Source organism: Amblyomma americanum, chromosome 4, assembly GCF_052857255.1.
Source record: "Amblyomma americanum isolate KBUSLIRL-KWMA chromosome 4, ASM5285725v1, whole genome shotgun sequence".
Classification (NCBI taxonomy): Eukaryota; Metazoa; Arthropoda; class Arachnida; order Ixodida; family Ixodidae; genus Amblyomma; species Amblyomma americanum.
In genome coordinates this window covers 149,771,420-149,788,738 of record NC_135500.1, presented here as the reverse complement: position 1 = coordinate 149,788,738, position 17,319 = coordinate 149,771,420, and the positions used below count along the sequence as shown (strand labels likewise).

At 44.5% G+C, this 17,319-nt stretch overlaps 1 protein-coding gene across 2 annotated transcripts in view; it reads left to right on the top strand.

Moving 5' to 3' along the window:
- The window catches only part of LOC144128524 (transcription factor SPT20 homolog), a 28,719-nt gene that overhangs the window by 9,032 nt on the left and 2,368 nt on the right, over positions 1 to 17,319 (top strand). Inside the window, exons 12-20 of one of the 2 annotated variants that reach the window (XR_013313798.1) lie at positions 492 to 694; positions 2,178 to 2,210; positions 3,029 to 3,241; positions 5,217 to 5,260; positions 6,497 to 6,636; positions 7,617 to 7,733; positions 7,998 to 8,097; positions 11,482 to 11,651; positions 15,875 to 17,083. Coding sequence is in view for 1 of the 2 variants with exons in the window: in XM_077661968.1 (XP_077518094.1) it covers positions 492 to 694; positions 2,178 to 2,210; positions 3,029 to 3,241; positions 5,217 to 5,260; positions 6,497 to 6,636; positions 7,617 to 7,733; positions 7,998 to 8,097; positions 11,482 to 11,651; positions 15,875 to 15,971 (1,117 nt within the window). In the remaining variant the exon portion in view is untranslated. The remainder of the gene's footprint in view (positions 1 to 491; positions 695 to 2,177; positions 2,211 to 3,028; positions 3,242 to 5,216; positions 5,261 to 6,496; positions 6,637 to 7,616; positions 7,734 to 7,997; positions 8,098 to 11,481; positions 11,652 to 15,874; positions 17,084 to 17,319) is intronic. The other variant, XM_077661968.1, reaches the window with a different exon arrangement.

Sequence of the window (17,319 nt, the reverse complement as noted above, 5' to 3'; positions counted from 1 at the left end):
AACCGCTTTTATCCTACACAATGCTGATCTATTGGAACCTAGATATTGCATTTTTAAGCTGTAGGTGACAAGGCAAATGCAGAAGACAGAAGCTTACCTGGGAGCCAACCCGTGCTGTATTTTGTGCAGTGCTTGCCATGGCATAGTTTTGTTTCCGCGCCTTTGGTCATTCACACTTCCACCGCAGTGGCAATGGTCAGTGTGCTCGGCGTCAGCGTGGCTGCGACACGCTGGAAGCCAGCGAACGCTGCAACAGCCGTGTTCTGATGGAATCTAAAGAGTCTCACTTTGGCTGATCTTCTGTCCTCATTATTGCGCACATGTTAAATGCGCTTGCTGACTCAACAAGATGTACCAGCCGGGGAAATGCAGCTTCCGGGAGCATGACAGTGTGGCTTCACTGTACCGCGGCTGTTGTTACGGAGCATCGTGTGCATCGTACACAAGGTCTCTGATTTCTTTTCCCTCTCTCTTCGTTTCTGCCCACGCAGGTGGAGAAGCTGGCTCGTGTGAAGGAGCGCCCGGAGCTGACAACGGACAACACGCCGCTGGTGGTGCAGGAGTATGTGCTCGAGACGGAGCCGGGGCCGGGCAAGCTCTCGCGCGTCACCATCCTCCAGCGTCCCACGGACGAGCAGTTCATTGGCCGGCTCTACGTGGACCGGGAAGGGCACAACAAGGGCGCCAGCTGCGAGTGAGTGTCACTGCACCACCCGCTCTCTCTCTGTCCTCTTTTTTTTCTCCTTGTTTCCTTTCTGTCTTCTGTGTTTGAGGTGTGCGTGAGGTGATGGCGAAATGATGGTGCAGCTGAAGAAGGCAGTTTGTATTCTCCATCATGAAGCCAGGATGTGCAGTTGAACCCCGTTATAAGGGACCCGAATCTGACAGACAGTCAGAAATAGGAGACACTTTTCGCTCACTTATTTGGCCAGCCTTTCTCTCAAATTAAGCAGACTTCTTTCATAACAGACATCGGGTATAGAAGACATTCGGTAATAAAGGACAAGTAATCTGTGAATTCTGATCAAGAACCTCGCTTATAAGAGGAATTTTAGCTTCACTTGTGGGGTTTTCTCCCACTCCGTAGATGCGGCTCCATCGCTGGTAAACCTCTAGCACGTCTGTGCGCCACTAAGAAGGCAAGACGTGATCACTCCGGTAATACCGTATATACTCGCGTAATGAACCCACTTTTTTTCCAAAAATGTTGAAGAATTTTTTAATGCGCTTTGTAGAAACTGAGTTATCTGTAGTCAGAATTTGAATTTCAGCGTGTGCGCGCCTTTCCCTCTTCTCCCGTCACTTTTTGCACACTGGAAGGTCAGCGCTCCTCTGGTGGCCCCACGGGGTAGAGCTTCCTGACCCGCTGAAGCTGCGCGCCTTATTGGCCGCAGCCATGGAAGCTGCCTGATGTCTGAAAGAATCTAACCAATGCCGTCTCTCAACTTGTATACACAGGTGCGAGTGACGGAGGAGGGTGCAAGCATGAAAAAGTTGCCGGGAAGGGCTCGCCAACTTTCACGCGTGATTGTGGGTTCTCCGCTGCGCGTAGAAGTGTATTACTTGTCTCAGGTGTTTATGACAACACAGTGCAGTGATAGAGCGAGTTGATGGGCTCTCCTCGGAAGTTGCTTCAGAGCCCCTTTAACTTCCAGAAGCTGCAACCTGTCTATGGCTCCCCCTTCATCCGTCATCGTTCTGTGTTGCTCTAAATCAGTCTTCATGATGCAGTCCCAATGACTTTGTTTGTATTTTGAAACATTGGGCTCCTTGAATTCTTACACATGTTAGTACACTTTTTACTCAAGCCTTTTGTTCTGGATACTAACATATTTAGTTGTGTTTTATTGAATTGATTTTAAGTAGTCTGTGCTTCATGCAAGCAATGTGGTGTAATAGTATGCATGTAGACAATGGATCACTTGGGTTGTTTTCTTGTGAAGTAGTAGTTGCGCTCATTAAAGGCTGCGTGGTCAAGCTATACAGTCTCATAAAATCTGGCCCATAATTTTTCTCATTACGTGCATTAGATGCATATGTATGGGGCAAATGTATGCTAATGCTAAGCCAACTGTTGGCAGCTCTTTGTTTTTTTATGCTGTAACCATGCAGGTCATGGAAACCCTAAGTGGAGGGTGTAATTGGTGTAACTCAGTGGTGTGCTTTGTGCTTTCTAGGTTCACCCTTGGCACTCAAGCCAGCGTCACCAGGTGCGTACAAATTTAGACATGTGAACATTTTTTTTATCTTGTCGGTTTGGAAAGGGTATTCCAGTAAAACTGAATTAACTGAACTTGTTGGCCAATTCGCTATTTCAGATAAGGTAGAATCTGATTTTGCTTATTTTATTTTTTTTATACTCAAAGGCCCTCTTTCGAGAGCACTACATGAGGGCGGTCAGTAAAAAATAACTCTGTAGTCACAACGTAACACTAAAAAAAAAAAAAACAGTATGCACAATGTTCATCTTAACTTTGCAAAGAAATTTCAAATGTTACAGCACAAGCATTGTCACAAAAATAAACAATGACGAAAACATGTAAATTGCTAAAATTGAACAGAAATGCATGCCAACAGAATATCAAGGTGTGTAATGAGTCATGTACAGAAGCATATAGTACAGCGCTGTTTGAAACACATTCCTAGGTGCTTGAATGCTCAAACAAGCTTTTCCAGTCTTCAGAGGCGAAATTCTCAAGGCCCGCGTGCTGTGTGATGTCAGTGCACGTTAAAGAACCTCAGGTGGTCAAAATTTCCGGAGCCCTTTACTGCGGCATTCCTCATAGCCTGAGTTGCTTTTGGACGTTAAACACTCATAAACCAAACCAATTGTGCTTTACAAAGGATCTACTTGCTATGTTATTTCATCACATGATATCCAGCCTTATTTTATTCTATTTTCTACGATTTAAATGAAGATCTGAAGGCTCAAAGAGTTTGAATTAACTTAGGCTGACTGTATAAGGCAGCTGTTCAACCAGGGAGAGCAGTCATTTGCAGTGAGCCCCAATGACATTTCAACCTTCAGGTATCTGAACCAGTACCGAGAGATCTTCATGAAGGAAGGTCACAAGTCCGCAAAGATCACCCAGCTCACACCGGGGAAGCCGCCAGTCGTCAGCCACGTTCAAAGCCTGTACGGTGGGTTGGACGGGCATGGTGAACCATCGGCAACCGTGCCAACCTCCAAAGCACAGGAGCCCAATGAATCACCGCCTGTGCAACCCGCAGTTGACAGCAGGTTTGTTCAAGTCATAACTGCAGCTTGAATCATTGATAGGTGTAGTATATGAACTGCTCAAAGAGTGTGTTCGACACAAAGGAAAATGCTTCACATGAGGCTGTAAAATTGTATGGTGAGGTTATCACTGACTCTTATTTACTGCTAAACCTGGATGTCATGAACCTCCATGTAGTAAATTCTTCTATATTACGAAATTTCTTAATCCCCTCTGCCGCCTTCATTGAAGCGTGTGTATATATATATGTGAACTCCATGTAATGAAAGTGTTGTGGCAGTTGACCTCGATGTAATGGATTTACCATGCCGGCTGTCTATTAACTGGTGCTGCGTTACTTAAATTGAGCTGAATGACAAAAAAGTTTCGGGAAAAATCACGAAGGGAGTATCTACAATTGCTACGAGCAAATGCAGCTGGCACAACGCACTGTGTTCCAGTGCAATCGGTATGTCTCCACTGCTTTCGCTTTTGTAGCCTCACACTAGGTGGCACTACAGCAGTTCATTTACAAAAGCAGCACAAAATGACTGAACGTAGCAAAGAAGGCACAGGATAAGCGTGTGCACCCATCGCCAACACTCAGTTGCTCACACGATTCAGGCGCTGACACTAGACGCGCGGCCGGACAGGTGACAGCGGAGCGCGCCAGCAACGCGAGGCAAACAGTTTATGAGAGCAACAGTGGATGGACAGACCACAGGACTCTCTCTCTCTTCAGATGAGCATACAGAAAGAGGCAGGTACTTCCAGCTTCTCCGTCCGCCCCAGTTTCTCCACTCCATGTGTTGCAGCATCATGCTTTCATAGTGTAGTCCGTGGCACACATGATGGCGGCTGCTGCTGCACTTGCATTACCAACATGATCGCAAAATGCGTCTCCGTGTTTATGCCTTCGAACAACAGGTGCTTATAGTGAACGTTTGCAAGGCCTTTTCATCTACATTTATTTTTGATATTGCCTTCCGTTCTGCACAGTTCCTTAGAGTTTTTGTGTGAAAACTGGGTGTAACGAAAACCTGCATTTAACGGAAAACTGTGAACTTCTCTGTTTCATTATATCCAGGTTTAATGGTACGGATTTAATTTTTTGCGGCATATGTGATTTCTACTGTTGATGCCTTTCTGTTTTTGATGATCCATGGTTGACGCTCTTCACAGGAGACTGGAATTTAGTGAGCGCACCATTGATGCTTTTCTGTTACATATGACAAAAATGGTTTCTGCACTTGATGATTCTAGATCTGCCCCTGTCATTGGTTTGCAGCGAGCTCAATCGACATTGCTGCATAGTTATGATTCAACCAGCATTTTATATTAGAATTTTGTTGACTTTTTTTTTGCCCTGAATTATTCTTTGTTCTGTTTTATGGCTGCTGAAAATCACATTTCTAGACTACAAATTCATGGTTGTAACAGGTGAGCCTCATATGGTGTTCAGCTGACTTATCTGCGGCAAATACATTTGATCCGCCATGCTATGTCATGTCATTGTGAAAGCTTTCATAATGGTTGTCATTAGCCCAAGAATTCAGTGGCATTTGAAGACTTTTGCCGTTTGCTGAGCGTTTACAATGAGTCCTGCTGAAATCATTTTGATTTTGGTGTGGACAGTATGCACATGTGAAGAATATGCGCAGATATTCTCCCATGTTGACGCCGATAATAAATTCATACCTTGTGAATCGAATGGCACTGTTGGCAACATTTCTCATCTTTGCATAATAAATCTTGTTCATGAAGTGCCCTGTATTTGGCGGTAATCACCATAGTTTATTTTAACATGTGATGATCACAAGTTTACATGCTTTAATCTACTCCGCACAAACTGTGTGGAATGAAAATGGGAGAATTAAAACTGCCTGTGTTTACAGTTGGCAACACTCTTGCATGTGGCTTCTTGCAAATGCTCACTGGTATGCCCGACTATGGCTTGTATGCAGTTCTAAATGCCTATGAATAATCTCTCTTTTACAGAAAAGAACCAGTCAGTATGCAAGGGCTTGACAACGTTCAAGCAGGTGAGTGAGGGCCACAACTTTTGCTAGTCATGGTAGCAATTGTTGACTATTTTTACTCAAAGGTGATGCCTTTGGTGACTGTGTGACTATCTTTTTGTGATGATCTGCCGTGGTGGCTTTGGCGTTCAGCTGGTGATCCCTAGGTAGCGGGTTCGATTGCGGATTCGACCGTATTACGATGGAGGTGAAAAACAAAATGCCCATGTGCTGCACGATGTCGGCGCGCATTCAAAAAATTGGCCCTCGATTCACCTGGTTAAGCAAGATGCGACTTAGTTGCGCGAGCACGTTTGCCATTGTTTACCTTCATTTATCTCTGTTTAGCTTTTCATATAGCTTGAAAATTCAAATGTTTTGGAAGCAACAGGTTACTATAAAACCAGTTGTCAGTGCTTTTATATTGTTATTGAATCACTTTGTTAAATTAATATGCCATTATCAGTTTAATATATTGTAATATTGTCAGTATAGATGATAGGGTTAATATTGTTAAGGCATTGAAGCAGATCATTTATATATGTTAGAAAAAGTAGACGGCCCAAAATTGAATCCAGTGGAACACCTCTATTTATTATTCTTCAGTCTGAAAACCTGTTAGCGATTTGAACTATTTGAACTCTTTCAGAAAGGTAGCAGTGCAGAAGAGTTGGGACTGGGCTGCATTCACCTAGCGCATAAAGTTTTGAAAAGAGTAAATCATGATTAAATGTGCCCCGAAAGCTAAATCAGCAAAAACAATGCCCACCGAATGACTCTTCTGAAGCGAAAATTTAATAAAATTGGTGAATTCTATTAATGTTAGGCCGCCGTGGTAGCTGAGTGATTATGGCGCTCGGCTGCTGGCCCGAAAGACGCGGATTCGATCCCGGCCGCGGCGGTCGAATTTCGATGGAGGCGAAATTCTAGAGGCCCGTGTATTGTGCGATGTCAGTGCACGTTAAAGAACCCCAGGTGGTCGAAATTTCCGGAGCCCTTCACTACGGCGTCTCTCATAGCCCAAGTCGCTTTTGGACGTTAAACCCCCTTAAACTAAACCAAACCTATTAATGTTAGGTCAATCGAATAATTAGATCTAAAACCTGGCAGTCTTCATTTCACGAATGTGGGATGCCTGCTCTCGAGTGTGCACAGCTTTGTCTTTCCATTTAGGCCTGTAATGGCTTTTAAGTTTAGCGGGTCTTGCATTACACACTGTTTTATGTTGATGGTGTGCACTGTGTCCCCCTCCCTGTGCAGTGGGTTGTGATGACATGGCGAACAATCCGAACCCTGCAAACCAGGCAAGCACAGTTTCTAACACACTGCCAGTGCAGTCGCCTGAAGTTGTCAGCCTTCCCAACATCAGCATACCCCAGAATGTGGGCCTGCACAATTTGGTGAGTTGGCTGTCTGGAGAGGAAGAGCTAATGAACAAAGCTGTCAAAGAAGCACTTCATCAGTCCAGTTTTGAACGGCTGATTTGAATCTGCTGGTTAAAGTTCTGTGAAGGCCGTCCACACTGGACCTGGCTCTGCTTCCACTGGGCAGGCTAGTTTAAAAGCAGCTGAGTGTCGCTTTGTAAACTAGTTTTGGGCGAAGAAACTTTGAAATATCATGTGAAACATTGACTAGTAAGCATGATGCATGTCATTTGTACAGCTACACATTGCACACGTCTCCTTTCTGACCGTGATGTGCCCGCTCAGATTGGACATTCTTGTACACAGCATTTTATTTGTTTTGTACTAAGCCAGTCATCGGCATTGCAGTGAAATTGAAAGTTCATTCAAAGTGGACACAGGCTAACCGTTGTGCTGCACTAGCGCAAGCACTCTCACACTTATCATGGAACTCGGAATGTGATGACCGAACATTGGGCTTCAGAACTACACCTTGTAGGCGGAGTTGTTGGCTATATCTCGGCAGGTTTTGAGAAGACACAGGTGCAGCCCATTGTTTGCACTATTGGTGATTGGTGTAACAGATCCAAACAAGAAGTAATGTAGCAGGTGCTTAGTTTTTCTGAGCTGCACTGTGGTGCTCTTTATTGCATTGACAGCATATGGATTTTTAGCATAATTCACAGCATGAATAAAGAAAATTTGTTTCTCAGTAGCCTTGAGAAGTGAACAATCGATCGATTTGCATTAATGAATAATGTAAAAAAAAATGTATGTTGCTGCAAAGCTGCATAAACACAGTTTTTCAATGTTTCCGCTCAGTATGGCATGTGGGTATACATTAGAAGCCTAGCTTGTTGAAGGAAATTTGTTGCAAGTACGGTAATAATACCATAACCTTGGCTACTGAGTGAGTCCAGCTTAATTCCAGCGCCTAAGCTTCGCTTCCGTCTGCAATGTGTGTGTCTCTTTTACAGATGTCCCTGACAGGTGTGAATTTGTCCTCCGCTATCCCTGTGCCTATTTCTCTCACCATGGTTCCTGTAACACAGTCCGGTGTACTTGTTGGAGCAACCGGTGGCCTACATGGTCAGGTTTGTGCCTCAACTGCGCTATGCTTCGCTCTATCCTCGTTTTCAAGAAAGGATTCTAACGCGAGACCTGACTCTGGTGACAGAGGGTAGTACTAAATGAATATTATGCACATGTAGAAGCCTGTGTGTCTGAGAAGACTGGAAAAGACAGAAACGAATGCTCGCGCTCAGTGTACTCCTCTACCGCTTGCCCACCATTTCGTGTGTTGGCATGGATGCTCTGTCATCCTGATGAGGCTATTGAGATGTCATTTCCTTTTGCAGATCCAGGACACGCAAGTGCAGAACATTCAGTCTGCAGTGAGTGTAGCACAGACTACCAATGTGGCAACCGTGGCTCCATCTGCTGTCATTGTGTCCTCCGGTAAGCATAGTGGCTGCCTGTGATGCGCATGCGTGGTTGGTGTTGGCACAGATGATTGCAGCACCATTGCAAGTCATTTGCCTCTCAAGTGAGAGTTTGCGTGCAAGTACTGAAATTTTTGAATATGAATCAAATACAGATATGAAAAAGAAATGCGCTTAGATTTTGAATATGTGTTAGTGTGAAAAGAAAATTTCAGGAAAAGATAAATAGGCGAATATTATTGTCTTTAGTGTTGGGTTTTTGCAGCTGAAATAAACAAAATGGTTTGAATCAGGACCATACTTAAAAAATGAGTGATTAGAAATGTATACTCCTTGATTAAACAGCATAACAATATGCAACCTGTAATATGTTCATGCAAGACGAGCAACACAATCAAATCCATGAATTGACTTGACTGGCAACTAAATGTGATTGTTAGTAAAAACTAATTAATTGGTGCTTCAAAGGACAGGAAGAAGTGCCCGAGTTACCCAACGGTCGAGTTATAAAATGCCTATTTCCCCCTTCTACAAAACAACGAAAGTTTGTAAGGAAGCTACATAAAGGCCTTAACAAGCATGCAGTTTTGGCATGCCGGAAGAACACTGCGGATGTAAGGGAGGGGAACATGCATTGTCAGCGGAACGGTGAGACTGCTTCCAAGAAGGAGCAAGAAATTACCAGCAACACGCAGCTGGGTTCGGATGGCTCGCGAGAACTTGTAGCTGATAGCCGCCGTTGCCATGAGCTGGCAGTGAAGGTCAGAAACCAAAACTACAAGGCCAGGCTACCGTTTGGCCTAGCAGCAGGAGGCCTCCTATTGTTGTCACGCCTAACATAATGTGCATGTCAGGGGTGCGCAGTTTACAAAGCACCATGCAGTAGGCAGGATTTTTACATTATCGCTTGCCCAGCTGGTGGCTCCTCGACTAAGCCACCCTTCTGGAGCCCCATGCGATTTTTCACTAAAAGTCTTTCCCACATGTTAGAGTAGATCAAAATGAAATGGCGGAGTGTTAGAAGAGTTGGAAAAGCAATAGGACAAGCGCCATGAGTGTGGACATCGAGTATGTAGCACATTATGGGAGGATCAAACAAAAAATGGTGCGCTCTCGTGTTGCAGTTGTTCAAACCAAGTGGTCGACCATTTGATCTGGTCACATGCGATATGTTGGAAAGCTTATTTGTGTAATTTCGCACGAGGCTCGAATGTGATAGGTCCACGCAATAAGCTTATTTGCAAACCCGTGCGCTGGGCTTGAAGCATTCGTCGTCGCACTTTAAAAATGGTGCTTCTTAGATGATATTGTAATACAGTCGAACCCTGCTACATCAAAATTCACGTGGTGCGCGAAAAATTTCGTTGAAGCGGAAATTTCGTTGTGGCAAAATCAGCCCAAAAGCTAAGATCTGACTGCACGGTTCAAAAATATCATTTATTTCCAAAAAGTTCAGTCATCTCGGCTTGCGTCCTTTTAGTGGAGATGAGCGTCGTGGTGCAAGTTTCACCCTGAGCCAACAAATGCATCGCGATGTCGTCGTCATGTGCACCAATGGAGTCTTTCGCCTTCAAAATGGTTGAAAGCGTGCTATTGGTGATGTCGAAATCCACAGCGATGTCACCTTTCTTCCTCCCGCTAGAGGCCTCTTGGATTATGCGTGCTTTATCCTTCAGAGAAAGGAACTTGCGCTTTCTGCACGGCGTTGCCATGCTGGCATCGAGTTTAGCACGCTGACACAAATGAAACACCAGACAATCGCAGTGTGTCGGGCCGGCTCCGCTGCTCTTCTTTGTCGGTATGACGGACGACAGACGATATGACGCCACACGTAGATTCCAGCAACCGTTTTCGATGAAATTAAACGCCATGAACGCACGGACGGGTAAAGTCATGCTTGTCTTGTCGTAAAATAAATGTTAAGCCCATCTCCACTGAACAAAAATTTCGTTGAAGTGGAAACCCACCTGAAAAGATAATTTGTTGTGGCGAGAACTACCATGCATTGTTTTCTATGGCTAGCTGACGGGGAATCTGAAATATTTCGTTGAAGCGGCGTTCGTTGTATTGGGGTTCGACTGTAGTGTTAATTGAACAGTAAAACTGAAGTGTAGGGTGACCTTTCAATACATTCTTGGGCCATACCAAGTGTCAGTATATTGTGCGTTGTGTACAGGGTTTATATTCAGTTACCGCTGATTGGTGATCACATCACAACGAGACGTGGTGATTTCTCATAGATTATTAGCCTTATAGGAGAAATTTGGTCTTCTAAAATGGCTGTAACTGCTGTTCTAATATGAGCATATGGAAGGAAAAAAATTGTGAACTATGTTTATCCACTGAGACTGTGCATAATCATGGTGAGTGTGTCTGATTAGCATTAAATTCACAGTGAAGCTTGAAAAACTGCAGAAGTTGTGTTTGCTTCCCACTTGGTGGTGGCAACAGACGAACGGGTGGCAACTTCATTGGTGCCGAGTGCTGACTTTATGCAAAAGCCACTGTTGGATGCATTGCCTGCTCATCTGGATGACGCGACTCAGGGGTCCTCAATGCTTCATTTTTGTCTGATCTGTTGGCTCTTCTGCAGAATTGAAAATAAGGATCAAATTGGGAAAACAGATCTCTTCAGCCTTTCTGTAGCCAATTTAAAGTCTGACATTTGGGCCAGAATAATATGATGATTCATTGATGCCTACTGCAGTTCATTTTTGCATTTCCTTTATTTATTGGCCAAAGTGATGCCATGCCCGCTGTCCAGTCTTCGGTATATACTTCACATTCCTCAAGGGCCCTTGGGTGAGGGCTCTACATGAGGGGTGGGCTAACAGCATGGTGTTAATAAAACAATGGTTCGATGGCTTTCTTAAAATGATTTGAGCGTATGAAAGATGACACTTGTAGGAAGACTGTTCCAATCCCGAGCTGTTTGGATAAAGGAGTGAAGGTGGGTCGTGGCGCAAGCTGGAGATGTGTAAAATGCCCTTGTGGCGACTTGTGCGGGCTGAAAATTGATGAGCAGGTTGGATAGGAGAGTAATAAGGAAAAGTTGGGGGGGGTGATGCATTTTGTGATACAAAGAATTTTACGGCGCTGTTGGAGGTTAGGTAGGCCTACTTTATCATCAGAATAAAGCAGTGATAAGTACTTTATAATCAGTGATATCAGAATCCTGGTGTCACTTCAGCCAGTGTTGCAGGAAATGCAAAATGAAATATAATTTTTTTTTTTACCAGGCCTGCACCTGTATTGAGCTCCAAATTTTTTATGCGTCTTGCTTTAACTTCATGCAGCATGAATCTGAATATGTGAAGCAAGTGCGTTTGCTTCTATTGTGGTCGGTGTCACAGAAGCTAGGGTGCTGTGATGTAAGACTGTGCTGTGCACATGTGTGCAGGGATGGTGAACCCGGTGTCGACGGTGCTGAGCCCTGCGTCGGGCGTGCTCTCAATGCCACTAACGGTGGCCACCTTGGGTGCTCAGACCCTGACAGCCCAGCTGGTGGCGCCTGCACTGAAAGCCACCCCGCAGGCTGTGCGCAGCCCAGCCCCCGTCTCCCTGCTCCAGGTGAGCCTTGCTTCGAGCAGTCGGGGGGCCATTCCCACACCGCTCGCATCTTGTGGTCAATATTAAGTGGGTGTTTGCTGGCAGCCGATCTCATGGGAAAGAGGCATAGCACTTCAAAATGGCAAAAACCAGAAACTTAACCTTTAATGGCTGCTGTCAGAGAGCCTTATTATTTGTTATTTATCTTTGTTAGATGAGCAAATATTTTTTTAATTTATATAATCTTATCTTTTCATACCTTGAGGCAATAAGCACGGCTTCGAAAAATCTGGCCATACTTGGTATTTTGCTGGTGTCCTCTCATAGCAAATTCACAAGACAGTCTGGAAACAGAAAAGCAATGCTACAGAAAGACGAATTTTTTTAACAATTGATTCCGTATTTACACGATTGTAAGTCGACTCGAATGTAAGTCGACCACCCCACATCACATTTCTGAAAAAAAAAAAAAACTTGATCGTTTACGCTTGGCCTTTAATAATAGAACCCGATAACACTATCCTGCGGCCTCCGCACGGGTGCGCCCGCTGGCACATTCCAAAACGAAAATGCATTAGTCACTGGACTACTCATCCACACTAGCGCTGCCGTTGTGGTCGCTGCTGCAGTCCCACAGCACGTCGTTCTAATGGCGTCGTACAGCGAAATCTCGTAATTCACAAACAGCCACATCACGACATCGCGTGGAAAAGCTGAAAATTTTCCTCGCTGCAGCTGCCACACCTGTATCACCCATTACGAACGTCGAACTTGCGACATGGCGCACAGTTTGTTTCTTCGGCGCAAAGAATGACAGCCATCTTGAATGTAGCCGTGAACGAGTGCCAGTCACTTACCGGACCCGGAGCACGAATGACGAAGCACTACATTAAAAACTTGTGAAACGCGGCCGGCAGTAGTCAAATGCGTCAGACCTTAAGAGAAACTACGCCTGAGCGACATCGACTCTTCCGTAGGCTACTGACACTCTCCGCCGCTGCGGTTCCTCATAGTGGTGCCGCTATGTTTGGAATAGCGGCCCTTGCATCAAATGTCGACGCTTCCTTGAGCACCGAGTGCGCGGTTGAAAGTAAACAAAAAAAAATAACTTGGATGCCGCCTATTAAGAGTAGAACGCGAATGCGTTATCGGGCCGCCGCCGCTTATCAGCAGACGCAATCTATGGCCACGTATGGGGAGTGGGCTGGTGCAGCTTTGCTGCTTATCGACAGCCACCATTGGCCGCCTTGCACAGGGTGGGAATGCCGGTTCTGTGCGTTGACATAGCAGCTGCACAAGGCCAGCACCAAGAGCGATGCGACGGAGCCACGCAGCAAAAACGCAACCACGCTGTAGCTTGCCTGATATCTCATTTGTCTCGCCTTTACTTATAGTGCGATGCTTTGGTTTCAATTTTAAGTCGAGCCCCCCCCCACTTCAGATCTTCAAATTTTGAAAAATAGGTCAACTTACAATCGTGTGAATATGATTAAAGTAACATACCAATATCCAAGTCCCACTAGGCATGGCTTTCTTTTAGTCATTGATGACACTTAGTGAGCACCTAAGTGCTCACTAGTTATAGGTGCTCACTAGTTCACGCTTAGTGCCGCCGCGGTGGATGGGTGGTTACGGCGCTCGGCTGCTGGCCCAAAAGACGCGGGTTCAATCCCGGCCGCGGCGGTCGAATTTTGATGGAGGCGAAATTCTAGAGGCCTGTGTACTGTGCGTTGTCAGTGCACATTAAAGAACGCCAGGTGGTCGAAATTTCCGGAGCCCTTCACTATGGCGTCCCTCATAGCCTGAGTCGCTTTGGGACGTTAAACCCGCATAAACCATAAACCAGTTCACGCTTAGTAGGTGCCTGTTTCATTGTGTAACACATTGTGCTGAAAATATAAGTGTATTGAAGACCTGTCTAGCTTATCTAGGACTTCCATTTTTCATACAGCTATGGTGCTAATAATGTGACGGAGCTGTCAGGCTGGATCATTAAGCTAACAACCATCTAAGAGCTCTGGTTGTTCCCAACTGCTTCCCTGCACATCTTTTGAAATGCCTCAATTCCCCTTTTCTCATTGTGAGAGGTTTAAGGGGAAACAGGGTCTTCAAAAAAATGCTTATTACTGAAGTCATGACTTTGAAATCTGCAGGCAACATGTATTTTTTTGTGCTGATTTCAAATATGCTTTTTAATTTCATGTTAATCATGTCCTTTTGCAGTTATGCAATATTTTGTGTAACTTTTTTAGAGGGATTTTTAAAAATTTTGCTGTAAGGAAATTTCGCTAAAATGCATGCCATTGCTTTTTGTTGACATGAAAGAATGTAGTGAGGATAAAATGATTATTTTGCATATTGTAGAACTTGAGTTATAGAGTTTTGTAGTTGCCAGTCCAGGAACAGGAATATAGTAGAACCCCAGCTATAGTAAATTCGGATCTATTAAAAGCTCAGGTATAGTAAAGTGAAACTGCGGTCCCATTTTGCCTTTTATTGACAACTGTACCGTTAAAGGTAACTTTAATAAAACTCTAAGGCAATCCTCAGCGGATTGTTTGAATGCGTTAGCAGCCAAATGTTTGTTATATCCGAGGCGGTAAACTTATGTAACTTAGCTTTGTCACATCTTGAAGTTAACACGCTGGAGTTTGTTATATCCGAGGTGGCATCTAAGGTTCGTTATATCCGAGATATAGTATAGTAAGTTTGCATATGTAGTATACTAAGTTTGTTCATAACCCAGTGGGCAGATTGCCACCTGCCCTCTAGGGCTAGCTTAGGGCAAGCTTAGTGGCAGGTGGGCCACTGGCTACTGATGCAGGGGAGCCACCATTTCTACTTGCACAGACCCTTCTAGCCAAGGCATTAAAAGAGGTGGTTATAGTAAAGAGTGTCTGTCCATGGCGATGTATTTGATGCGGAATGATGACGTCTTGGCAGCCTAGGGCAACTCGGAGACGCAGTTGGGTAATGTCGTACTCGTGAGGCCAACGTTTGGCTTCAGCGGATACCGAAGACAAAAATACTACTCTTTGAGATGGCATAACCACCAGGCTCATGAGCTACGAGGAGAAATCAACCTTTCAAAGGCCTTGGGGGCCGTGAGGCAAAGCACGCGGCGTGCACAAGAAATGAAAGGCGGAATATGAACATGGAAAGAAAGTGGCGCAGATTCCTTAAAAAGGAAAGGCAGTAAAAGCTCAAGGGAAGAAAAGGGTGAATGTTCGCAGCACTCGGCAGGGCAAAGCACAAGGCAGCGGTGGCAAGAAGTAGAGACGCGGCGGCACTGAATACGTGGCTTTGTTGCTCTCGATTGTATCACGCTCGTTTCTTAACTAGCGCTTCTTAAATGACACTGAGGCTGCAGAAGGCGACGCTGTGTTCACACAAATCTTTGGTTTTGGTATGGAATCAAACGCATTATACCCATTGTATTCACGTAAATGCAGTGCTTCCACAAGATGTATCAAACTCAAAAACGGGATAACATGTGATAACTGGCACAAACAAATAATTATCACACAAAGAGACTATAACAGCAGGATGGAAGGTATTTTATAAACCAATAATACATATTTAGTAAGCAGCCAAATTACCAGACAGCATCCTTAAAGCCATGCCATCACCAACATTTCATATAGTAAAGGCACTGATATAATAATTTTTGCTGGTCTCTGTGACTCTACTTGTAGAGTAGTTCTATTATAGTACAAAGTGGCAACTTCAAAACACTATAACTCAACTTCTATGATAGGCAGGATAATAGTTTAACCGTTATGGCATTCTTTGATGTCAAGAAAAAACAATGGCGTGCATTTTAGGCAGTTTCTTGCTGCAGAATTTCTTAGAAGCTTTCGACAAAAAACTTACATAACATATTGCATAAGTGCACAAAGACATGGTTTACATGAAATTGTGTTGGGAACTATCAGGAGCCCTCCACTACAGCGTCCCTTCATAGCCCGAGTAGCTTGGGGATGTTATAAACCCCATAGAAGCATTTACTTCAAATTAAATGACATTTAAAATGCACGCACAAAATGCATGTTCTCTGATTATTTAATAGTTGTGACTTCATTAATTTTTTTTCCATTACCCTGTTCCCCCTTAATGCAAAATTTTATTACCTTATGATCCTGTTTGCCAAAGGCCAACTGCAGTGTGTTGAAGTATAGAAATGCGGGGCCAAGAAGACGAAAGGCAACACAAACTGTGTGCCTCCCTTTGTGCTGCCCTTGCAGGTTCCTGGAGGCCAACAAACACTGCCACTCATTGGGACGTTGCCTCGGCAGATGCCCCCCACAGCTGCATCCAATGTCGTGAACAATGCTGCCACAGGTAGGCTGGGCTGTGATGTTCTGGGTCTTTTTATTTTTCTCATTTTTTTTAGCGCAGTAGCATTTCTGGGAGAACTGTGGGTCCTTTCTGAGCGATTCTGAACCCAGGAAACACATTAACAGGCCAGCCTACATTGTAGGTACAGTAAGAGCAGCGTCTGAAGGCAACAATCGGAAATAATAGGGTTGATGGGGAAGCTGCTGCCGACATGACTCAAAAGGAGCCTTTGAGCATTTCAGTTGCTGCTTCATTTGCAACGCTGCATTTTAAAGGCTTTGCCTGCTCAGCCATATACCTTGAGATAGCAAAGGCTTCACGATGTGCCTCAGAATTGATTTTCAAATGGTGTTCACTGCAAGCCGTCTTCATGCATCAAGGGCATATCCTGCAGGCTGTTGACATTTGCACAACACGCAGTTTGATTCAGGTTGAAGCCTCTGCCTGGAGTTTGGATTCAGGCTTGGCAAGCACTCCTGGCCAGTTTGCTGCCGTCACATAATAGCACTGACAAGGGTCATTGCTTATTGCAAGTTTGTTAGGCTTTCTTGCCATGAAAAGCACAGCAGTACAATTTGACCGTCACTGTGCACAGTAGGTGGTTTCACTGGTTAACAGTGTGTGCACATGCATGCATGCGTTGCTCTAGAAAAATAAGAACTATTCACAGAAAAGGTAACAGTCATTGCTGTTTCAGCTACTGGCTACAGCTAGTGACTGTCCTCCCTGAAGGCCCAGAAGTCAGCGTTTTTTTTTTATATATACCATTTTTTTCCCCTGTAATCGTTGCAACAACTCCTCTCCTTGACCTTACCTCAGCTGTAAATGAGGGTGTGTGAAATTAATGAAAGGCTTAATGCGAGGCTGAGTATGGTTAGGCAACCGTAACCGAAGATGTCATTATTATGTAGTAACAGCGGCCTATTGTGCTAAGAGACCTGCATTTTTGCATCCTATACAGACTGATTAAATGCCTGCATTTTTTTTTTCTTTCTAAAGCATGCTTCAACAGACTTGCACAACGGAGTCACCTACTGTTGCCTGTGGCATTGGTTTCTCGACTGTGGGAGAGGACATGCCAGACAGCTTTGTCACTCAGCCTTCTGTATGTGCAAGCAGAATGGCACTCTATCAGTGTCACTATTAGTTGTGCAAAGCACTAAAAACAAACAGATGATAAGTAGAGGGTAATAAGTAAAAGAGTGAAGTGCCAGTGGTGCCAAGTTTTCACCTAGCAGCTATGGGGTCCCGGTTCAGAACACAGAGCCTCCATACTTGCGCCTGCACACCTAGTAGTGTGGCAAACTAAAAACCTGTGCGAACGTAGGTAAATAAGAGATGTTGATGCCAC